General features: G+C 31.5%; 1 protein-coding gene across 1 annotated transcript; it reads right to left on the minus strand.

Moving 5' to 3' along the window:
- Positions 1 to 9,675: 9,675 nt before the first annotated feature.
- Positions 9,676 to 21,425, minus strand: LOC113401221 (ras-related and estrogen-regulated growth inhibitor-like protein). The gene is made up of 6 exons (XM_026641044.2): positions 21,180 to 21,425; positions 12,772 to 12,828; positions 12,069 to 12,145; positions 11,786 to 11,967; positions 10,631 to 10,817; positions 9,676 to 10,326 (listed from the first exon to the last, which is right to left on the minus strand). The coding sequence occupies exons 1-6, from the start codon at positions 21,241 to 21,243 to the stop codon at positions 10,258 to 10,260; spliced, it is 636 nt and encodes a 211-aa protein (XP_026496829.1). The 5' UTR covers positions 21,244 to 21,425; the 3' UTR covers positions 9,676 to 10,257.
- Positions 21,426 to 26,661: the final 5,236 nt, after the last annotated feature.

A 26,661-nucleotide genomic window follows, 5' to 3' on the forward strand; every position in this document is an offset into this window, starting at 1 on the left:
TGTCGAACTGTAAGCCGCTAGACGCGATTGAATACTAGGTTAGGTCACAGACGTACAATTATTCATTCTACCATCAGGCTCCGTAATCCAGACAGATTCTCCTACATAAAGCTAATTTAATCTCAGCTTATTTTTCTAAATGTCATCTTTGATTGTACAAAGATGACCTTGTGGTTTAAATATCAAACCTACCTGGTGAGCACCACCTTCGAATTTTCATGGGGTTAATTTACTACATCTTTGATTTATGTCAAATATTTTTACCAAGCGTACAATTATTTGATTGATCTTATCTACAGAAATTCAAATATATATTTATAGTAGTTATTTATATTCCAGGTCGCACATATGATAAAATATTAAGAAATTATACTCCATTGTTCAACGAGACCAAAGATTTTATTTACAGATTTTTTGAAAATATAATACAATACAGTACAAGATTCAGCATGGATGATTGATTTATTTTTAAAAATAACATTACGTGCTTTACTCCTTATGGGGCACTCAATGTTCATAGATAAAATAAGTATTTTATATGAATGTTATTATTTCCACATATATTAACCGAACACTCGATTCCCAGAAGCGAATAAAAATTATGTTTCAATTTATCAGTCGGTAGCGACTTATGGTAACGGTATGTAAAGAGTCTAACGTTTTGTTTATATTTCGTGTGCTACTGTTATTTTTAGGTTGCTTTCTGAGATACGGTGCGCGCGTGCAGTACTGTCAAAGTATCGTATTGTGATCTCGTTTGTATGTTACGTGTATGTAGATTGTTGGTACAACTCTTTTTGGTAATTCCCAGTATTTTTAATACATAATTCAAGCAAAACTTTATTACAGGTACATAGAGATAAATAATTAAGCGTTCGAAAATAAAATAAATTAAACAGCATAGACAAAGAACTTGGATCTCTTTATGTTTGATCTTTTATTATAAGAAAAGTTTTAAGCGGATTGTATCTATAGTTATAGTCAAGTGGCTGCAGACATATTTATCAATATATAACCATAACCATAACTTTACGCTCCTCTTATGTAATAAAGACACGGTCATTTCGTTTGTACGAGTCTGCGTTCCGGGAAGCCGCCCGCGCAGTCACCTGCTGCGACAGAAACATGATAAATAAGACATAGGATTAATTACTTCCTACTACAGCCGACCCTACAAATCACGGTGCATATTAAACTGTTCCCATTTAATCACAATAGTCATGCCCAACAGCATTTTTTCCATCTTAATAGCATAACTTGGTTTAGTGGTTATTATAAAACTGTCGGTTTGTATTGCAATCGCCGGCATTGGGTTATTTATTGTAGACTGGCCTAGTCTAGAAATAAATGTCTCGATTTCGCCACGGGCACTACCGACTCTGAGTCATACGGCGTTTATTATAATGAGGTTTCGCGCCTTCCATACAAATTGATGTTTAACTTAACGACAGAAACTGACATTATGATTGCGGAGATTTTATCGATGTATACCAGAACATTAACGTTCATTCAGATTTTGCTTTATAAGGATTGATTTAAGAAGTGTGAGTAAAGTAAATGTTCGCGTTTGGAAAGGAATGTCCTTTGTCCGTAGTATTTTTAGACTATATAGATAAGAATTTTAGGTATAATTTGCGGTTAGAAAAGGTATTATTAGTGAATTTAGTTAAAATATCAATTTCAAATAAACACAAGAACCCATCGAAGAAAACAATAAAACAAACGTTGAATATAATCTTAAAAATGGTTTATAATTATAGCGTTTGGGTTACTGCAGCGATGACCTTCTGTTAGCAAACTTGTTCCAATTCTAACACGCATGATTTATGAGTACAAATCACAACAGATTATAAATGACGAAAATTAACTTGCTCCGCTCTTCCAAGAGAGTCTGCCAAATTGATTGCAATAACACGTGCTTACAAAAAACACATAATAGTTTTAATTTTTATTTGTTTAGAAATCTACTTTAAGATTAGAAATAAAAACATTTCACGCTATGCTCGCAGTCTATTCACTTCACAGAAAGCGCTTATTTTCATAATAATTGGCGCTAATAATAAATATAAAAGTCAAATAAGGTTTAAGTGAGCGTATATCTGGTTCACATTTCATTAAAATTATATAGTATCCTGTAAAATGACTTCATGAATGAGTAAATTTCCAAACATATGAAATGAACAAATGAAACATAAAAACTTGAAACGGCACACGATTACGATGTCTAATTAAATAATCACATTAAAAGTATACATAACAATAAGAAAATACTGGTAAATTTAAAATTGTTCAAAATGATTATAGAAAAACGTTTTGAATAGTATAGCCATTTGCCTTATAAGGGCATCACTAACATTCCACTTGTTGCATTATGATAATGTGCCATTTTCAATAAGCGCATCGTAGTCGTGCCCAGCAGAAAACGTTTCCTCTCTGGCGCCGACACGTAACACGAAAAAACAACATAAATATCATCAACTGTACAAACCAAAGTGACTCTTATTTACAATTGTTTTAACCACTATAATGAAGTAACACAGATAAAATATCATGAAACTCTTAATGCCAATCGAGACAATAGGTTTAATCGAAGTTGGATCACACGACTAAATTGGAGAAAAGTACCTTTTTAAGCCTTTTGATTACTTTGTAGTACAAGTAAATACACAAGCTAATCTCAAACCACACTATACTATAGTAGTAACAATTACTTTAAGCGAAAATCCAAAGAATGTGTTTGTATTAAAATGTTTAGAGTTGAGTCACGTACATAAATTAGTTGTGGATTGATTTTTATGTTAATGTTATGGCGGTGTAAGTCACCTCACTACTCAAATTATTCCTAAACAACGGATCGATTGATTAATGGTACCTTCTGGCTATACAAAATCGCCAGACGCAAATGTTCGTCTGGCCAAAAATAACTCAGATTCTTCCAAGCTTCAGTAATTTCTGTAAAGACAGTATTCAAATGTGTATTTCGAATAAATTAATGCGGATTAACATTATTAGGTACCAATTTGTTAAAAAATAACTTTGCTATTTACCTATACTATTAGTCGAGAGTCAAAGTATTTACAGTTCCAAGTAAGGATGTGAACGGAGCTTTATAATTCTGCCGCCTTCACCTACAATTCTAGAACTGCCATTCCTATTAGGAAAGAACACGTAATCTTAGTATCTAGTACCGTTTACCTACGTATATTATGTATAGTTGTAATTACCGGCTCGTTCTTTAACGTCTATCCCTGACAAGCAGTGAAAAGGGACGCATTTATCACATCCGCGCAACCTACATTGATGCAAGCGAGACTTCGAATAAATGCTGCAATTTAAATCCTTCTCGTTGAAATCGGGTGGGTGGTACGCCATCAATCTAGAATCTGGGATATGCCGATCCCCGTTAAAATGGAATGGGTTATACGAGAACTTTATTTGATTTTAATTCGTGAACTATTAAAGCAATATTATGTATGTTCGTAAAAATATTAAATAATCTATGAGATAATACTAATAACATTGGTATAATTGGTATAACAAGTAACAAACACAAGCAATCAGTAACCCTCGGGAGCGTTTGTAGCTGAAGACTTTAGGGAGTCGGGGTCATATTAAATAAATAAGATTTCAATCCACTTTCTGTGCAATTAATAAGTATAATTTTAAGAATAAAATTACAAAACAAATCGAAATCTTCTAATCTCACTGTCTAATCATTTATATTTGAGACATATGAGGTATCACTGGAAAACATGCTTGTCCACAACCAATGCCTTAACAAATCGATGAAATATGAATGTCTATTTTAGAGCTATGTCAATTCGACGTATACAATTTTTACTGGAATCATGATTATATGAGTGACCTATTATGAAACTCTCATTGACCGCGTCCGGTACTCCTGGTTCACATACGCGTACAAACTCTATAACTAAATTTAAAATTAAAAAGTTATTATAAAATTAGTAAGTCCATTGATGATGAGGGATGCTCCCTTAGGAATAAAACGATCGCTGCCAGAGTATTTCTTTGTTATAGTATAAAAACACCTTCTGAATTTCTTTCGCTATATTTTCGAGTCAGGGTATTTTCATCCCGCTGTAATTATTTTAATAATTACTTTGACTGTCAATAAGTAAGTGAATTATAGTAATACCGTTCCGATTGAATTTTCGACTGATTAGACCTTTTTATTGTTTTTTTTTCAGGCAATACAAGCCAATAAAACTTCTTCAACTGCTTGGAGAACAACATGTAAAACGTCGAATCAGTCCGAAATTCGATAGGTTTCGATAGGTCTTTCCTTATTGCCGTACTTGCCCCAACACTTCTATAATTACTAATTTAATGTATTTAATATATATGAATATAAATTTAAATACGTAACCTTTCTATTTATTATTATTTCAATACAAATGTACACATTGCACTTTAGTATAAAAGCAATTTGAATAGTTATTTGGTATTTTATATGTTTCAGATTCGATTAACCGAGATAAATCTACTGCATAGCGGTCTTGTCTTATTCTAAGGCTTATTATTTGTTCCATATTTTTGTTTTAACCCTGTTAATCAGCGAATAATCTTCAGAGTATTTCTTTGCTAAGAAAGTTTTTGATCAAAGGTATACAGTTGGGGAAGGTCAAAAGTGAGTGCATTCATAAATTTCAAATGATTTATTCGATTGTATTCATTGCAGCTGTAAGCCTTTTAAAATGTATTTATGGTCACTGAAATACCATAAAGCGTTTAAGTTATTACAAGAATCATTCGTTAACGGTTCATAAGTTTGAATTAAAAACAATTAACTTTCGTGTAAATAATTTTGTGATCCTCTATCTTATACTTAAACATTAAACCCTTTTATCGGTAGTTAGCATTCGTTTATATGGTAAGCATGTTGACAATATTCTCAGTGATTTGCTGAATTATATATATTGCTTTTCTTCTATAAAATGTTTTTAAAGGCAGACTAACTCGTATTGTCTCTTTATTTTTCTTCATATGTATAATAGTATATACATACATGCTTTCAAAAATCACAAAAGTATACTACGGGAATCACATAACTCGGTCTCCTAGAAAACGGTCCCATTACAATAATAGAGGTCCTATGATAATTACCTTACCACCGATTACTTGATGGTAGGCCTCTGAGCAAGCCCGCCTGGGTAGGTAACACCCACTCATTATATATTCTACCACTTAACATCAATACTTAGTATTGTTGTGTTGCGGTTTGAAGGGTGAATGAGCCAGTGTAACTACAGGTACAAGGTATATAATATCTTTGGTCCCAAGGTTGGTGGCGCATTGGTGATACGAGAATCTATTTATATTTCTTACAGAACAAATTTCTATGGACATTGGTGACCACTTACAATTTAAATGGCATAAAAAAATAAAAAACTTTTAAATAAAATGTTAATAAATTGAATACAAGCAGTTACTGCAAATTTGTTTGTGGTATATTGATTACTTAAGTACATACTTATACCATAATCTCATAAATAATGTACATGATTAATAATGTAAATTAAATTATGTAAAGCCCCTTTAAAGAGTATTTTGATGACCAGACTAAAATAATTTAATCAAAATTAGGTCGATCAAAGAGGTAAAATATCTAAGTAAGTATTTCAGATAATATACACAATTAAGTTGTAAATATTACATTAATATTGAGAAAATCACATAACCTAAACTAGTTGTCGCTCGCGGTTTGGCTTGCGTTTTAAGGGTTGATCATCAAATGTTAGGCATCAAAAAGCAGGGGTGCATGTCAGTGACCTCCTCGTTGTGCACTTGGGCAACGGGGCCGGCTTGAGCTTGTTCGTCGGTCACGGCTAAGATTGACGCGGCGAGATGCCACAGGGTCGCTCCTGGTACGTCTCTGGTTGAGCGAAGAGTGGACCGTGTGAGTAGCCTCGTTGGCTAGAAGAGTGGAGGGTTCATTACTCGAGGTGTTTTACACCGGTGGTCAGTGGCGGAGCCAACCATCTTATCCGCCGCAAGATGTCAGCTTTTGACGCCCGGCCTCCAGTGGCGGACTCGGGACTCGTTACATTTCGACACGGAGGCAAAAGAGGTAGGCGCGCCTCCACGTATTCAGTCACCTTACGGCGGCTGCCTTTGGTGGGGCCGCGCTTGTAAGCCACGAGCGTTCCCGTAACTTCACCACTCGGTGGCGTGGTGGAAACTCGAGGAGGTTTTAGTGGGTATGACAGGGCATTAGGCTCTGGTACGGGGCCCTAGGCCCCGGTTGGGTCCCAGATACTCGACCGGACAGCAGACGTATATGCATTTCCTCCTCGTAAAACAATAAAAAAAGGCATAAAAGGCAAGGCATAAATTTCCTTCTTTGGAATTCAAGCTTGCTTCATACCAAATTTCATCCCATTCGGTTTATTGGTTTGGCCGTGAAATATCATCAGACAGACAGAGAGACGAAGTTACTTTCGCATTTATAGTATTAGTATAGATAACTAAACTTTAACTTGTCTGATGACCTAAATAAAAACTTAAGTGTCAGTTGATATAAAAGTGAATCTCTTTATTGACAAGTGAAAGGCGTCAAAGTACATAATTGCTATTAAAATAGCGTACTAATAAACTACTAACATTATTTTAGATGTTATAATCGACTCAATATAACAATTTGGAAATTTCTTCTCTTATGGACGATTTGGAGCCAGATCTCCAGCTCTATTGCGAATTGTTGATAAACATATATATAAGGGTTATAATTATATCTGGAATTTACAGAAACTCAAAATCATATATTCAACTTAGAAGCAATACGGTTGATAAACAGTAACAACTATCATCAGTTAAGATAAAAAAAAACCCTGACCTGAAGAACTAGAGACAGAAAGGAAGCGGTTTTTTATCTTATTTTCAACAAAAGGAGGTGATCGTATCGTATGACGATGCTTTTCTTCACCATAGGATATGAGGTGACATAAATTCACATGAATAACACTGTGGTATTTGCCCTGGTTTGACCCACGATCTTCAATTAAGATTTAAATTTTCTATTAAAAACTCGATCTTGGATAGCTAAATAAAAAATAAAGAAATAATAATAATGAGTTAATATGCACATTATTTTAAATCTATAAAGTTATAAAATCAATATCAATAAACTGTTTATCTTAACAGCAAAAAATACGGCATCGTATATTGCAATTTGTCTTTTAACTTAATCTTGTATAGACATCAGTAAATTTCTCGCAGATACTTAATACATAAAAGAGATATGAAACATATTTTATGTACTAATAGAGCCAATGAAAATGAGCGAGCCTTACAGCAGTCGCATTTGGTGTGTAACATCTGACATCCAACTTATTAATAAGCAATATTAACATTACAAAATAAATAATAGGTCGGTACCAACTGACAGTCAATACCAGCACTGCTTGCGCTCATTGGTCGAATCAAATAGCGGCTACTCACCCGGCTTTCCGTTACACACTTCTGTCCCTTTTCACGAAATCATTCCCACAGATCGTAGGGAGGCGAGTGAAAAGGTATTATACATCACAAAATCGACTCAAAGCAGTATATTTTAAGTTATAAGTATAAATGGAAAGAAAAAGGAGATAATATTGGAAAAGTAACACACTAGATATATTATACACTAAAATGCAATCTGATATTTAATACAAAATCTACTTAACTGATGAAAATTGTACGAATTTTTATTGAAATTAAAATATTTACTATTTTTTATTATATACCCCCAGGGACGTGGACGTGGACCCATCCACAGGGCTATTTAGTTATATAAATTGCAACTTATTACCAAATAAATGTATGAGAAAAAACTAGTGTATGTTTTACTGTATATTTTTTATACTAACTTAATTATTGTTCACGCTGTTTTAGTATTTAGTTCAGAAGAAAAAAGAAAAACAACTTTATTTAAAAGTATTCGCACAAATCAAACTGGCATAAATATATTACATTTGATGCCTAATTCGACTTAATACGAATATAATGCATACAAGCCGTAAATGAAAGTAACAGAGCAGTAAGTAGTAACGACAAATTAAAATAATTTATATAAGTTGCTCTTAAATGTCCCATTGCTTGACAACGGCCTCCTTTCTTGATAAGAAGTATTGAAGCCTTTTCCACCACGCTGTTCCAATGCGTCTTGGTAGATGTTGAGACACGTGTGACAAATTACTTACGTTTACCGCTAAGCCAACTGACATCCTTGAAAATTCAGTGTTGCTTTCTCAGGTTGGAATCCTTAAACTTCGGTTTAAGGGTTCGACCAATTTGTCGTTTAAATAATCTTAAATCAAAGAAAATATAAGGTTTGCTTTTACATTATATATATTACTTTCCGCCCGCGACGTCGTCCGCTTGTGAAGGGAAGGGGCATGATACTCTTTGATATTTTCTCTAACTGTAACATGCATGCAAAATATCGAGAAAACGCAACAGAAAAATAAAAAAAACTCACTTAATAATATTTTAATACTAGTTAGGATTGCATTGGGTTACAGACGTAATGCACTTATGTAAAATAAGTGATAAGGCGAGTACGTAATATGTTTAAAATCATTCTACGGTTCAAAGTCCAATCGAATGTGACGTTTTATTATTAAGAGTATATACTCACTAATATTTAACACTTCATTAAATTAAGAATGACACATCATTAAAGTCAAACGGACAAATAAACTTTTCAAATAATGCTACTGGATTGTTGACATTAGCTTGTTTGATATAATACATACCTACTAGACATTAACCTATAGGTATTTGTGTCAAAACAAAACCAAACTCGTTTGTTTAGTCGATAACTAAAAATAATTAAAAAAAAAAAACAATAAAGAGAAACCTCTTTTTACTATGTCAGTAGGTATATGGGGGGGGGGGGGGATATGGAAAAAGAAAAATGCAAGTTATTGGCGTTAAGTATGAGAATAATACAGGAGCCGAAATAAGTAATAAATATAACCAAAAAACAGTTCATAGCGTTGATCGTCGAAAGATAATTGCAGAAAGGTTAATTGAAGCTGGAATTACAGCTTTCAAGCAATTTGTTAAACAAAGATTCTTGAAACATCGAAATACACAGCCATTGTTTTCCGCCGTCTACGTATCACTGTTTTTTTTATTTTATCAGCGACGTCATTCTCTTCACCTTCTTATATATTATTTTAATGATATTAAAGTCGACGCCAAGCCAAGCCAACCCAACTATATGATAATATTTTAATAATTTCTCACAAAATTTTATTGTTAAATATTCAAAGGAAATTCATAAAAAATACAAATAAAACAACCAATGCAATGCAAATATTGTATTTAGGTTTTCAATTCATCTAAAATGATTTAAACATAAATTTTATCTAATATCAAAATACAATACTCAGGTAATTAACTAAGCTAAGTTTCTGGTCCGTATTTGTAATTGAGAGGCAAATTCTTATTATAAATAGGATATAAAGGAAAATATAAGCTAATTATAGGTGGGTCAAACTTATACATTAAAAACGGTCAAGTAACGCTATTTAAAATACAATAAATTCGTATTAATTATTCTGTGAAACCTGTTACATAATATTTATCTTTAAATTAATTAGCGCTGTTGAAAAAAAAAACATATTACTAAAACTGTGAATGAAGTAAGGTTGCGCAACAGTAATGAAAAAAGAAAACATGAATGGAATTGACAATATAATAACTTTTATAAACTAACAATAAACCTTCAAATCTCTCAAATATGAAACGCTCAATGACAAGTGCGTTAAAAACACTTCGATATAAATATCATCGATAACGCGAGAACAGTTCACAATAAATACTAAGAAATATGTTCAAAATACACCCTGTATGGTAAGTTAATACTTATGTATATTTAAAAAAATATGATAATATCTTTTATTGACAAAAATTTTATAGCAAACACCTTAAAGTTCTTGTGTTAAAATATACAAGTAATACAATATTACACTTTATTTCAACAATATAAGGAAAATTCTGATAAAACGTTAAAAAGAATAACTTACATCACGGGTAAAATTTCCGACTGCGTCGTATACGATTAAATATAATACAAGAGTATATTAATTCGGTAAAATCAATAAGTCAGCATCCAATGCTACTTTCCATTCCAACTTCATGTCAATCAAGACTTCAGTCCATGACTCCATCAGAAAGCTTTCGCGACTTGCGGAAAGACAACAAACCCCTTCTAGGGGTAAACGAGACCAATAATTTAATCGTTTCGATAAATCATATGCTGAGTGACGGCCGTTTCTTTCTTACGCTTTTGTTGCTCAAGCCGAGGATTGTACCAATTACCTGTGTTAAGAGATAACATAGTAATTATAAGTATTTAATGAATTTTAAAACGTTTTGATTGCCTCTTAAAAATATAGACTAATCGGTGTGCTCTACATCGTCGTACGAAATACATAAATCAAATTTGGCCTGAATCATATCGCTTGCAAAATGTCACAGCATAATTTAATTCACTGCCTAGACTGTTTGTAAAATTGCAATTATATTCTAAAATTATTTTTTATGAAATTTTGTTTACTTTACAAAAAATGCAAATATTTGCGCATTTTTTTTAATAATGTAATTATTTTATTTAAAATAGTACCTTCGACACAGAGTAAGCCGCAAGCTTGCGACGCGGAGTAGGCAAGAGCATGGCAAGCGCTCGCGCCTCCCGCAACAATGCATGGAAAGCGAGCGCTGCGCCCGCGCACGATTCCGCCGCCGACACTTCATAAAACTGACACCCGAATCTCAATGACATTTCTTGTCCTTCTTCTGTCTTCACAACTCTATTAAAACAAATAACATTACATATAATATACATACAACACGTAAAAATATCGTATAATACTCAATATTAACATAAAGATATATATTTAAATAAAGTTATTCTTAAACATACTATGTTATTATCATTAATACTAAAATTCAAATAACAATTAATTCTTATTTTATATATACCAAATATTTAAATATATCATGTATATCAATATCATACTGTACATTACGTAATAAAAAATAATGTAAACGATTGTTCAATATGTGACTTTGTACTTAAAGGATAAATTTAAAATACATTTTAAAGTTCTAAACTATCGAAAACGTGGCATTTTTTAAAAGTTTGCGAATATAATAACACCTTATTATCAACTTTCGTTTTATGTCACATTGCGTCAATAACGTTATGTGCTTATTTAGAACGGTATGTTTGTAATTCTTGGTATTGAGCTACCATCACAGAAATGCAAGAAAGCGACGCCACTATTCTTGAACCATTCACATCGCCCGACGGTCGCTATGTAATACTACACAGTTCAAGTAAAAGTGGCATAACTACATAATAATGTCCCATAATAGCTATATTCTTCCAACCGTAGTTTCATTTCATAATATTTACATTCATATATATTTGTGCCTTGTTATTCCACGGATGGAAATTTCTTAATGTTTCTAGTTTAAATAAATAATTTGCGTCTTGTTAGCAAATATTTACAAATGTTTTTTTTTTTATGGTTCGTTACGTCATAATGCTTTAAATATCAACTATCAATAATATTATTGACTAAATAAATAAACTATGTCATAATTGTCGATATAACTGTCATAAATTTAAAAGGTTCGTTAGTTTAGGAGCTGCTTTAGGCGAACATAAATTATGAACAAATTCATTTTTTAAATGAGAATAATATGTGGTTCAACCAAGAAAATTTTACAATATGAATGCATCCATACAATTCAATAAGTATTCGAATCCTACCTGGCATGCTCCAAGTCCCTCTTATTCCCAAGGAGGGTGACAGCAGAACATCCGGGCAATCTAGTCCGTTCCAGGAGTGCCAAAAGCTCAGCCGCAGCTAGAAATGAGCGTCGATCACACACAGAGTAAACTACTGCAAATGCGTCACCCCAGCGAAGGTGCTCAGCTAAACAGCCACGTTTCTATTGATAAAAAAAATAAACATAATTATATTTTTATTATTCTTTAAAATAGAAAAAAATAATTTACTATTATTTATCTGTTATAAATAAGTAATACTCACTGCACACCCACATGTATCTAAAACCTCAACTTCTGATGTGACACCATCAAAAGAAACTCGATGCTGATATAAGAAATCTAAAAAAAAAATTAGAATATTTAATTTAAAATATTCAACATTAACGATTAATATGAACGCTTAAGATAATTATTTCGCAATTTCTTATAACAAAAATAACATTTTCGTAAGCGACCTTGTTATGAAACATAAAAAGACCATAGTATTCATCACGGGATTGGGAAGGGAAATTGTGAGGTAGCGTGCCGGGAATTTTAAGTTTCTGCGCAATCTTCTAAAAAGTCATTGCCCGAGTTAGTGGCGCCGGCCTCGTCCAGCCTTGGCTATCGTTGATACACTTGCCAATTTCGCAAATAAACTATTGGCATCTGACGCTTGGCAGAGTGTAAGGGCTTATCTTCAGAAACTATTTGATACCAACCATAGATACTTCTATGCAACTTTGAACTTAAAAAAGTACACGATATTTGATATTATATTTAATATTGAATAAAAAAGTCATGATTGTTCGAAATGAATATATTCAAGTCAGATTGTATAATGACTGATTATATCAACAATTATTCTTACCAAAGATATCGTTTCTAAATTATAATACAAATATATATATTTTTTTAATTATGTTAAACGATAACATAATTTTTAGAACTTCATACATAAAATCGATTTATAAAAAATAACTTACCACCAGTCGAACTATATTCTCCTATGTATCTCTTTGTTAGATAGCGAACCACCACAGCTGTAACAAAAAAAATTATATTTAATCGATATACTATAACAACAGATTAATAATAGATTTCATAAATATTCATAATAAAATTATTTTATATCATTTTATTGAATATTAATAATTTTAATTTTAATTGAATAACTTGCACATAATTTGCTAGTAGCAAATTATGTGCAAGTTTGCAACAGAGAAAGCAATTAGCAACTTATTGGTAAAAGGTGTTACAAAATTTTATTCTTGAATAAATTTATAGCTACAAGGCTCAATTAGAGGGAAAGCAGACAAAGGACTAGTCATTAACACGAATGGTTAAATTGGCTGATCAGATACAGAACTATATCTAATACGATTGAACAAGTCAATAACGCTATCCGATAACATTGATACCAGGTTTATTTGACATCTCATTGGTCTAGGGTCTTGGAAGGGTGCAAAGCCAGAGTTCGGTGATTCTGAATTCAAATCCGCGCCAATGATTATCAAATAAATTCGAACTAGCAACGCGAATATAACGTAAAACCTATCCTGGACCTAATTCTGAAGTGCTACCGGTGTTTGTCTAAACCACAATGAACCAATGTGGCCGAAATTCGGCAAGGAGGATATTATTACTATTATATCAGATATCTGCGACAACAAACCCATTTGGGTAGCAACCTTAATAAATATTCTACCAAAAATCAATCCTAGTATTATTATGTTCCGGTTTAAAGGATGAATGAGCGAGAGCAACTGCAGGAACATAGTACATAAAATCTTAGTTCCTAAACGGTAATGCATTGACGATGTAAGGGGTAGTTAATATTTCTTACAGTGCATGAGCCTATGGGTGGTGGTGACCAATTGCCATCAGGAGGCACTTTTACCAGCCTGACTATCTATTTAAAAAAAAATAGATAGTCAATGACTTTTCATAATTTAATTAAAGTTCTTACAATAATTTGTTAACTTAATAAATATAGTATGCAACGAAACAGCTTCATAAACTGTTTTCATATTGTGTATAATTTTGTTAATTTAATTAAATATCAAGAATAATGAGTAGACCACGCATATAAAACACGACGCAAAAAGTAAGTAGTAATAAAGTCTATAGTAAATCTCCAGTGGGGCAGCCGAGCTAAGGATGAATTTGAAATTAGTGATGTTCTCCCGGACCTTCAATCTTCCGGTTAATATTTACTTTTCATAACAATGCTTATATTACAAATAACAAGAATGAATCTCTATTAATGACGAAAAATACATTTCTAATTTAATAAAAAAGAACATTTACGATGTCGTATACCGAATGATTTATTAATTAGTTAACAAATTCGATTTAAATGTGGCTAAAAGCGCCATGTTTCAATACTAACAATGATAACAATACGTCAGTTGCAGTTAATTCTTGTATCGAAACAGTTGCTGCAATAGAATTGGATAAGGAAAATAAATTCTTCAAGTAATCATTTCATTAGGGCACGTCAGTATTATCATCTTTACTTACTCCGTTTATCTCCGACAAATAATTACAAAATGAGAATTTTTGTACTATACTATTTTATTGAATTAAAGTTCCTGATTTGTAGACGTAGATAAACGTATATATATGATACGAAAAATAGGACGAGCAGAAGCGATTTTGATAAAATTTCGAGAATGATTTTGAATGCGACGATGAATGTGTAACGTAAGTGACTTGTACGTAAGTCAATTGTGACTAAAAAAATGTTATTCTTATTTATATGTTGAAGCAACCAAATTAGTAGTATAATTTCGAAACCAATTCAGTTCAATAACTACTTGGTTCATTACTCCAAAATGCCGTAAGAAATAACAGTGCGAAAGTACCTATAGCATAACTAAACACTTCCTACAACAAAATTAATAAGTTAAACCGCTAAATTAAAATTAAAATAGTTTATTATTGCAATTAAATTCACACAGGAACAAACGCAATAAATCTTGCTATATGGCAGATATATCGAAACTTGATAAAAACAAATTGTAATTGTTTTTTTATTCCAAAAGTAAAATAATTAATGATTTTATCAAAATTTCGCAAAAGTAATATATTGCAATCAAACAACTTGTCTTGTTATCAAAAAATGCAAAATAAACTTCAACTTGAGCTGAAGGACCAATTAAACTAACAAGCACTTTCACTGCTGATAAGCGTCAGTTCAAGGCAACCATAGAACATTTTTAAGCGAAGGAAAAAGTGTGGGAAAAATAATTCATACTATAATTTTTTTTAGCCTTACATCGACTACTTATATTTTGGTCAAGATAATTGTAATTTTCTCATTTCAATAATATAATCTCACTTGAACAAAAAAATAGAGCATAAACGAACAAACTAACGTAGGCTTTCATGTGAAGGCTCTCATGAAAATCGTATTAATTCACAGAACACACCGGAATGGTAACGGTAACGAGGTCTATAACGGTATCGCGTGAAACAAGGCGAATTTAAGTGATCATGTTTACTGAATACGGTAAACGGTAGCTGAAGGTATACGTTAATTAAGAGAATCGGATGAGGTGATCGAGAATTGGTCCTAAATGTCTACCTGCCACCTGTTAATTGGACTTTATTAAAATCATTCATTGTTTCTGTTCATCGATTAAAAAAAAAGGATTCGAATAAGCTTTCTCCCAAAACAGAACACGCATGACCTACTAATTTGAATTTCTCTGCCTGTAAATATTGACAGTGATATGTTTCTAAACAATGAAGTTTGACTGCATGACCTGGAAATCCAGAAATCTGAATGCTATTATTTACACGTCAACTATGCATCAAAATTATAGATAATTAACTTTTAATAAAGCGCTGCTCACTCGTGATTAGGCACTGTTCTTTTTCTTTTACGCTAATAGTATCATTTACAACGACTCATCGTTGAGAATCTAACACTGAAAACAAATGAGTTCTGTGAATTTCCTTATTGTATTTTTAGCTCGCTGATCTGGTAAGCAACGTAACGTTGAAATATTTCACATGATATTTTGTAAAATCGCCATCTGACGCGGCGCACTAAATATCGCTTAAGATTAGGCGGGTGAGTAAATGTGAGTTGTAGAGGCGGGTGTCCCAGCAGACGGTCGGCAGGGTGACTCACGGCGTCTGTCAGTGGCCGGTGGCATGCGGCTGCGGCTACTATGGCACACTATAAATATAACTGCAACTGGCATTTAGACGTTCTCGATCTACGATCCCGAAACGCATTCTGCGAGTTTTATGTCGTGTATAATACACGGCCTAAATTTGATAAATATTTGTATCTTGATTTATGAAGTGAGAAATGGATCATCGGCGTGCTATATATTTATTCTGTATTATTAGAAGTAAACTGTAGTTCGTAGATTGTTGTGAGCATAATATTATGATTGTACTCTTGCTCTTACCGAAATATACTTAGACGTCATATTTTATTGTATGTATATATCTAGTTCAGAATGTAATAATGATGTATTTTAAAATCAAACATACTTTTGTCTTTAACTAATATTACATATTTTTGAAAATAGATTATGATTAATTAATAATTCGAGTTGACATGTCTGATGTCACGTTTCGAAGCAAGCACTTTTCAAATATGAATCATATATTATTATTATATGTTATAAATATATATATTTATAAACAAATAGTATATAGATTTCAATTACAGATTAACTTGTATCGATACGAAAAAATTACAAAGTGCCTTTTTTATAATTGTTACAATATAACATTGGTTGCAAATATTAACATTACAATACAAAAGTACAAACTATACTAAAACCGTGCGTAACATTACCCGTATCGTGGGAAATATCTGCCATCGCTAAATACTTTCAATCTTCGCAATAGTTACTTAATCGATGGCGACATCAGTCAAAGCATCTTACCCAATATATCTTAATTGTTATGTTAATGTGTTGAGTGTTTCCAAGACGACATCCGAATACAACTACGATAAATCAATTTCACTCGCTAGCTTTCGCTGACTTATTGTTTATACTTTCTATTACATAGGCAACGTTATTTATTATCGAATAGCAACATTTCACGGATTATTCAACAATTATGTTAGGCGATTTATTAATGGTTGTATAGACCTTAATTAATTCCATAACACCTACAACAATCGAATCATTTATATTGACGATTTATTTCGCAATATCGATGTTTTCATTTGATTGAATAAACCACGATCCGTTCATTTGTGGGAAGAGGTGATGTTAATGCTATGTTGGTACGGTCGTTAAGATAAATTACAAATATAATGTATTCGATTCATCAATTGTTTCTTTTCTCAAAAAAAAAGAGACTTGTCTTTACTTTCAAAATTACTTTCAAATTTGTGGCAGAGTATTTAACAACTTAATGTAATTTCTTTAATTAAACAAAGTCGATGTAATTTACGAAATTGTTATTATAAATTTGTAGCTAAATCAATAAAATGACAATACTTTAAAATCGATTAAAAGAGTAAACAGTCGTTAAGTTTTCCTTTTAATATAACCGTTTTAAACTGAATATTAATTTACAAAAATTAATTATTAATTTTATCGACTTTATTTTAATTAAAGTTATTGTTATATATATTTATTTTTATTTCTCACGATACGTAAACCAGTCCAATAATAATGACATTTTGCAAATAAAAATAGCAACCCAAATTTTATTGACAGTTTGTTTACTTCCACGATATCATATCGATATCTGTGTTTCGCACCTTAATTCTATTGAAACTTTTAGGTTACCTAGAATGCCCTTGTTTGATCAGATACCTTAATCCCTAATAAGGTTAGTATCACACGACACGGTAACTCAAAACACGAACGTCTCTATCAAAATATCTTCTCTTAATCCGTTGCAAATTATATTTTTTCCGTTCCCTGCTTTCTCTTGTCTGCCTAACAGTAAAGTTTAATTGCAATCACAGATCTTTAAATCGTTAATTTAAACGCATCCGCTATACTCACAATTAAAAAACGCATTTCATTTTAAAAGTCAGTCACATCAATTTGTTTATTTTACCTTTTAACCCCTTTAAAAATAATGAAGCTATGAATTACCGTACTCAAGAATTGTTAACGAAGTCAACAATTTAGTGTGAGAACTTAAAGAGAAAATGAGATTTGTATTCATGAGATATTTTGTATTAAATTAAGTGTCTTGTATTTGTAATTTCTTTACTCTTGAAGTGTGGCATTTGGAGGGTCTAATTACGCGTACCTTGCTATAGTACTACAGTATAACTCGTTTCGATCGGTTATATAAATATCACACCATAATAAAACCATTTTACAAGGAAAATATACGTGTCCTCTAATTAAATGTTTCTAAAATTAATTAATCGTTACACATGTTACTTAATAAGTCTAGCGCTCTTGCGGAAGCGAAAATGTTTATGACATACACGAGTTCGCGATATTGCGCACATTTTTACCATTTATTGAGGTTAAACATTAGAATATTTTCATTTTATTTACGTTCAGTTCGTAAGTCGTTCTTATTTGGGTGATACCAAAGTATAAAAATTATATTATTTATTTAAGTACACAAAGTCATTTTAACACGCTTTTTTATGTCATGTTCGTCTGTTTGAAAAGATACAAAAAAATAACGTTAACTAAATTAATAACATGGCTAATTACAATTACAAAAAGTAATTTAAATTAATATTTTCGAAGATATTACAGATTAAAAATGCAGGGACATAGCGAAATGACAAAAAAGCTGTGAACGTTGTAAGACATTCTGTAGTATATTTAGTATCAGCATTGCACCCGTGCGAAGCCGGGGCGGGTTGCTAGTAGTATATAACACAAAAATATTCTTAGAACTTATTGCACTGCAAATAATTTTATAAACTGCCGTTTACGTTTGACTTGCGTATTATTTATTAGCATATAAGTTTCCGCCCGCGTGTGAGGGAGAGTGGAAGGGGTTCAGATTTAGGGATAAAAGTTACCTATGTACTATTCCAGACTCTGTGCCAAATAACCATACTCATACAAACATAACCAATTTCTGTGCCAAATATTCAGATCTCTTCATCCGTTCTGACGTGATTGAGTTACAAACATGTGTATATCATCTCAACTGCCGCTTTTATTAGTAAGATTGAAAACGTTCGTCCGTACATACCTAACGTTTTTTGTATTAAGTCTTACAAGATGCTTACAAGTCTAATCCGATTGGCATGAACTAACACAAACATATCTTTTAATTTTAAGACCGACATGGATTATATGTAATATTATAGATATAGTTCATTATTTGAACGTAATAAAATAAACATATCGGTTCTTTTGTTTTTCTGGCGAACTAAAAATGTGTACGGAGAAGTTTACTAGGACTAAACATAAACATTATGGGTTTCATTTGAAAAAAATAATTGAAATATGCGGTTATACGTATATCTTTAATGTATTTTTAAATTTAATTTTACCCGGTTGTAATATGTTCACACCTACACAAATAACTCTATGCAAAAAACTACGTCGACCCGTTGCCCTTCGTTGTTGCGTGAAAGACGGACAAAACAACAGACGCTTTAGCATTAAATAACATTAGTAGGGATCCCATTAGTATCCAGCAAATAAATTCATTTACTTCGTGCACATATTTTGCATCCATTACTTTTCTCATAAAATATTTATATTAAGTTTTTTTTAGAAATATCCAACTGTTGGTTTGTGTAATCTATAGACTCAAAAGTAATATTAATAATATTTACTGTCAAGAAAATTACAACGAAAGGCGGTTGATATGAAAATATTTATTACACAACCGCCTTATTAAAATCGAAAGTTCGAATAGATAATAAATACTATTACAAAAACAAGGCAAATTCCACGTTGAATTGCAAAAACTTTCTATTATATTATTCCATGTGTAATATAAACTAAAACATTTGAATTATTACAAAATATATAATTTAAATCGAAATGTCCGTATATTATAATTAATAATATACCTACCTAATATAATATTTTATTTGTCAATCGTTTTAATAACAGGTTTATCACGGTTGGTTCATAAACTCGTATCAGTTTCGATATCGAATAATTTTTGATACGCTTAAATCTAGTTTTCAATAATTGATTATTACTTTAATTGGTCACACAAACTAAAACAAGCAGACCATTTTTGTACTATGAAAACCGGTAGCCAAAGTTAAACTCTATGAGTCAACAGTCTATGTATACTTGTTGTAATAAACACGTCGCCCCCTCAATGCGTTGCTGTTTAATAATATCCCGAAACCCGAAGTGATGGAATAGGACTGCTAGGCCCGCATTCCTAGTGTTAATCGTTCTATTTTATAGGCCTGACTAATGTACCCTTGTGTCACTCCGATTTACGCGTGAAAGGTGGCAATATGTTTTAAAATAAGACAATGTTCATCCCAGCGAGGAATCTCTCACTTCCCAATTAAATAACGCTTCGTTGAAGCGATGTCGATGCGATGCGATGATGATATTTTTTGTCTTATTTTTATAATGCTATAATATTATTATAATAAGAAAAATTGTGCAGTACGAAATTTATTTTATTTATATTAAATCATAGATTAAATTAAAAATCGTTTTTAAATTTTTATATCAATATCGTAAAGAGATGGCACACACAAAACTGCATTATAGCGCGGTTAGTTTACATTGCACATTGTTTTTCAATCATAACAAATACATACTATCTTGTTTACACAGCGATAATAAATTCCATGGAATTAGCCGCCAGCCTATTGACACAGTACCAGTTATCACAGGTATACGAGACATCAACTGACTGATAAGAACCTAGTGAACGTAGAAGCATAGAGCGGGAACAAAGGTTGTTTTGCGACTCACGCAATTGTTTAGAATTATTTTATTACTATTAAGTAATTTATAGTACATTATATGATTTATAAATCAAATGACATGACTTCATATGAATAGAGTTGACTTGACGATTTTAACAAAAATGTAAATATCTAAAACTTATAACATTAAACTCATAGCTTTAAAATACAACAAAAGCATTTATTTACATACATAAACTTAGATACGTTTCCATAGCTATACAATGAATGAGTTTAATAATTACAAACCTTAACAATCTGTAATTAGGATGCTATTAAATTACATGTGTTTGATCCCAAAATAAATCAAAGCACCTTTCCCAAGCCATTAAAGGTAATTGATTTCGGCATCCTGACCAGGATCAAACAACAAAAAATAGTTTAAGATGAGATTCTGAGGAGCGTCATTAAACTTATATTACCCGTCATATCAATATACAAAAACGAATGACACAAGGAAATCATGAAGATTCCATCAATATAAGGCAGCTGTTCTCTTAAATTTATTTAATATTTAGTAAAGGGACTCACCCGATTTACCGCAGCGTGCGCTGCCGAGGACCACCACTCTTATTCGATTAACTGTCATCTTCATTACTCTTTAATCACTGCACCGTGAAAAGTCTCAATGTATCATTTAACGCGACTGTGATCTATAAATTATAATATTTCTAAACGGATAAAACACGATCGCGTTGACGCCAATCAGCTGTTGAAAGATGGCCGACGCACGCGCGCACAAGACACCTGCTAGTGAGCGACTGCAGCGACAAACCGAATTAGCGCATAGCACAGTCGCAATACAATCATCACCTATCGAATGAAAAGTAAATTAGTTGAATAATATTTACTCTCAACTATCTCATATTTTACTTAAATGTATTTAATTAACGAATATTATTAAGGATTATAATGATAATTAATTAGTGATAATATATAAAAAATATAATTCGTTTAAGAAAGTTGAATCGTTTAAGATGTTTAAATACGAAATAAATAGCAATTTTATAACATATTACTTCTTATGTTTTTTTCTTATCCTTTTAACTGTAATTTAATTGCTAAACATTAAATCTGTCAGAAGCATTAAGGCGCATAAAAACTTAAGGTAACATAAAAAATAGATCACGTAAAAAGTTTACAGTCCGTCTGTCACTGCGTTTGTAAAAACATTAATCTCGATAAGAACTCAATTAAGCAAATTAAAAATACAAATAATATTTGTGACAAGTTTGTCAGCAGACATTACGGTTATATTGAACAGTGAGTGAACTTAATCCAGACGAATCTATGCCAATCTTTAATAATAATAATTAGCGTGCCTATTAGAGAGAAAAATTATAACTTTTATTTTTTTCTTAAAATAACAATTAATGATGTGTTTTCCATAACACAAGTGCTTTAGCTACTTACATTGGGATCAGAGTAATGTATGTGATGTTGTCCAATATTTATATTTATTTACGGCTTCGATATTATTATAATATTTTTTACTCTAGTCTGGGTTCAAATTCCGGATCGTGACAGTAAGTGTTAATTTTTTCTATCTTCAATTCTCAGTCGCCTAAAGATAAGAAATACGCTCCTGTACCATGTAAAGTCGGTGACCGAAATTCGATTGAAAGGATTTTAATATACTTAAACTGTATTTTATATAAATAATATAATGAAAGGTGATATTCTTTTAATATATTTTTTCTTATACTCGTAGTTTCACATACGGATATCTTTATAAACATGTTTTGGTAAATTTTTATTCATACCTTTTATTTACCACAGAAATGAGAGACTTCCTTTTATTCCTTGAAATTGAATAGCATGTCATTGAAATAAATTTTAACCACAATTCCAAAATAATATATAATATACGTTGTAAAAAATAGAATAAATAATAAAAGAACCATCGAAAAGAATATGTTTTGTTTGATTTTAATAAGATGACTAAAGTAGTTTGCTGTGAAAGAATTTTAACAAGATCTTTTCAACATTTTCTATTGTTCGGCCATTCTTTACGAGATCCTAATTGGTCTCCAAAAATGTGCGTCAAATATATTATGGTACGATATATTAATAAATTTAGGTATTTATTTTAATACCAAACGCCTATTATATAATGTTAGTACGTATTCTTCCAATAGTCTTAAAAATAATATCACACGTGACCAGATAATGATGACCGTGATACGTCAATTAATTAATTTATTTGACAGAATTAGAAGTATAAGTTTTTTCTAATAAGTGGGTACAGTAGTGCCATCTTATTCATGCACTAACTAAACGGTAGACATGTTTCTAGTTCTTGAATATATTAAAATTAATTTTAAACATAACTAATTGAATCCTATTTTACCAATTTGTGAATTTACCGTAACATTTAGATATGCATCGTCGCGGAGTTTTTACAGGTCTTTTTAAGCTGTACAACGTTTCTATAAAAAACATGAATTTATATCTTACCGTTAAAGCAGTACATATTTGTAAAACAAACATTCAATCGATTGTTTTTTCGTTGACATGTGTTACAAAATTGGTATCCGTGAAAAATTTTAGGTATTGGTTATTAGGAGTAGTTTCAAACATTATCTCCTACATCCAAAATTATAAACTTCCAAGCGTTGCCTCTCTATAAAGCAATTAAGAATTATGAAGAACCAGGAGATAAGCGGTATCTCTCTACAGACAAAATCACTAAAATATATTAATAATCCTTAACTTCCTCGATACTCTCCCGACCATTGGTAATAGTAATCCTTCACTGATAAAAAATTAACAAAAAAAGTATTACTATTCGGCGGTAGAATATGTGATGACAAGAAAACTGACAACGTTTAGTAAAAACACGCAAGTTTTCAGGTATTCATCATCATTCATCATTTTAATTACCTAAAGTTTAGTTAGAGCCAAATAATGAAGTATCTAGTAGAAATCAAAGTAACTAAATTGTCTTCAACGTCTATATTTAAAATGTATAAGTCATTTAATTTGTTTTGTTACATTTCAATTTATTTCGTGTTTAAATAAAAGAGCGGACATCAACATGCGGGCAGACGACACCTGTGGAAATTGTAAGTCTTCTCTGCGGTTTTAAAGACTCTTCAAACCAGCCCTCATTTATTTTATACTGAGGATACTTTAAATTGGCCGTTATAAGAATTTCAAATTTATATAAATCAAACACGAAGATCTTAACCGAACGACGACGTTTCAAGTTCTGAAATATGCCACCATTAAACCTTCCCACAAGTCAAAAGCCAAGTGAAAAATAAACGGGCTGTAATATTACAGTACATATTAAAAAGTTACAATCATAAGATTGAAACGTCTGCTATAAATCATGTACTTACAGTAATTAGTTTTGAAATATTTTACAAAATTATAACCTATGGATTCAAATTTTGTTTTGCCCCAAAATTTGTTTACCAATCTCTAAAGAAGTATTATACTGTTTACATGATTGGACTCGGCGCGACGTGACGGATACGACACCGCGGCTACTGTTACAAAGCCGAAGATATTTGGTAGCCATACGACATCCAATACTTGGTCCTTTTATTTCTCTTTTTAACTCTTTTATTTCTTAAATCGGACGAATTACTGTCCTCAATTCCATAGTTCTAATCATTTATTGCTTAATATTACATTACGAATTTGTAATTGAAGTACAACCCAAAATTTCTGGATTAAAATGAAATAAATAACTCATCCTTAGTATTATTTCATTAGAAAAACTTTGCAATGTTATGTTAATTCTTCCTCGTATTTATATACATTACAATAGAATTCATTTCAAAGCTATTTCATTTTTAATTTATGGAATAAGTTAGTATGAATAAAGCAACATTAGTTCAACTACAACGCTTATTACTCTTTAACAAAACAGTAACGGCCGCACGAGTGCAGTTGATCCAGTATGCACCAAGTGCATGAATAATATAGCTTTCTACCATTGAAAAAAAAATTATTTACCTTTATGCAAACAAACAAATTTTACCTCTCTAATATTAATATAGATTTATCGATCGCTTATTCGAGTCTTGACTGTATTATACATAAGTAGTCATGATTTTCGTAAAAAGGGAAAATCTATAGCGCGTCTAGGTTGGTGGTAGGCTGTTTGGTTTACTTGGTGATGTTTTGTTATCCAGACGGTAGGCACCCAGTGATCACATATTCTACTGGCACTTAGTACCTACTGCTGTGCTTACGTGATACTATGACATTTTATGCTATATTTTTATACTAAAAGCATATTGGGAAGAGCATCATAGTTGTTTACTTACTTTATATAAAAGAAAAATACAAAATAATACGTTACAAACGCAATATGTACTCGATTTTTAATACGGATACATCCAAATGTGTGATTCGAACGAACGAACTTGCAGGCAATTATTATCGGTTCGCAAATTATTTAAGAAAACATTGCGCTGTAAAATTTTTATTTTCACCAATACTTATCGAGAAGTATTGTGAAATTGCCTCTGAGTAAGAGTTGGAAAATAATATCAAGCGTTTTCAATATATTTCTTGCGTTTAAGTGAACAATGTGTAATTTAGAGAAAGTAATTTAGCACAGGATATTTTAATATGGTTACGGTTATGTATAAAATTTTGAAAGCTACTTTAACGCCAAATTGAAACGAATTTTCTCCTCACCTGATTGATCAGACAAGATTCATTTTTTTATTTTCTTAATTATCCATAAACATCAAATTAAGGTCGAAAAAAGTACAAAAATTTTGTAAGGTAGTTCTGAGAGTTGCCCTAATTTTACTTTCGAGTTTTTTGCGAACAGGTCATCGTATATGCATTTATCTCCATCAGTCAATTATGAAGCAAATTTACACAAAACGAACATCGTGTCATTTTGTCCGTCCATAAAATCAATAAAACGACTATTTATTTTTAAGTAAAACAAATATTTATCTGATATAGTTGTAAAAATTTAGTCTAATAATCGAATATTTACTTAATAACTTCTTCACTTATGTTTTGTATGTGTGTGATTCACTCACTCTATTACAAACGATAATATAATAAACCGAAGTATAATATGATAAATTGGGCAATAGAACAATATTTTTATAAATATACATTAATTTAAAGTAAAGCAACTAACTTCTGGCTTTCGTCTGATATTTATTCAACGGCTTATCTTTGCGATTCATATTTTCATTGAATTTTATATGTTTCGAAACAATTCCATGCTTATGAATTTGTATAATTAAAGTGAATTAAATTCCTTTCAATTTTTGGTTTTCCTTATAAATGAAGTAATCACTTGAGGCATAGCCAAGAATCATTAATCTATCAACATATACGAAACTTACTGACATGGTGGGTTAGTTTCCTACAAACGCGTGCTTACGTGTTTAATTAATTGACTTTTTTTTTATATTTCAACGGTCGAACAAATGGGCCACTTGATGGTTAGTGGTCACCACCGCCTTACATCACCAATGCGCCACCAACATTAGGTGTTAAAATCGGTCCTTGGTGTATGTAGTTACCTTTAATATGCGCCACCAATTTTACTCTTCTGACACGAAAAATCTTAAAAACTATCTATAAATAACAATAATCAACGAATAAATTTAACTTTGTTCGTCTTATGTAACATTAAAATGAAAAACATTATCTCAAAATCTCGAATGAAATAGATTGTTAAAGCCAACAATTTCAATGACATATTGAAATTTAAATAATAATAAACATAATTAGCTAATTTTGTTAGCGTCGTTAATATTCTATTAATCGTAAAAGTAGATCTGAGTAGCGAAATATGAACCAATTCGAGTCAAGGATAAACACTAGTGTTTACGCCACTTCGAAGCAAGATTTGAATATCAATATATCTGCGTAATAGCAAGAAAGTTAAGACATAAAATTACAAAAGAAAGTAACGCCAGATTTTAGATTAAATTTGTTACAATTTATCACTCCACCACCACCACCACCAGTACCACCACCACCAGCTCCACCACCACCACCAATAAAAGCTATAAATAACTCA

The sequence above is a fragment of the Vanessa tameamea genome, chromosome 7 (assembly GCF_037043105.1).
Source record: "Vanessa tameamea isolate UH-Manoa-2023 chromosome 7, ilVanTame1 primary haplotype, whole genome shotgun sequence".
Lineage (NCBI taxonomy): Eukaryota > Metazoa > Arthropoda > Insecta > Lepidoptera > Nymphalidae > Vanessa > Vanessa tameamea.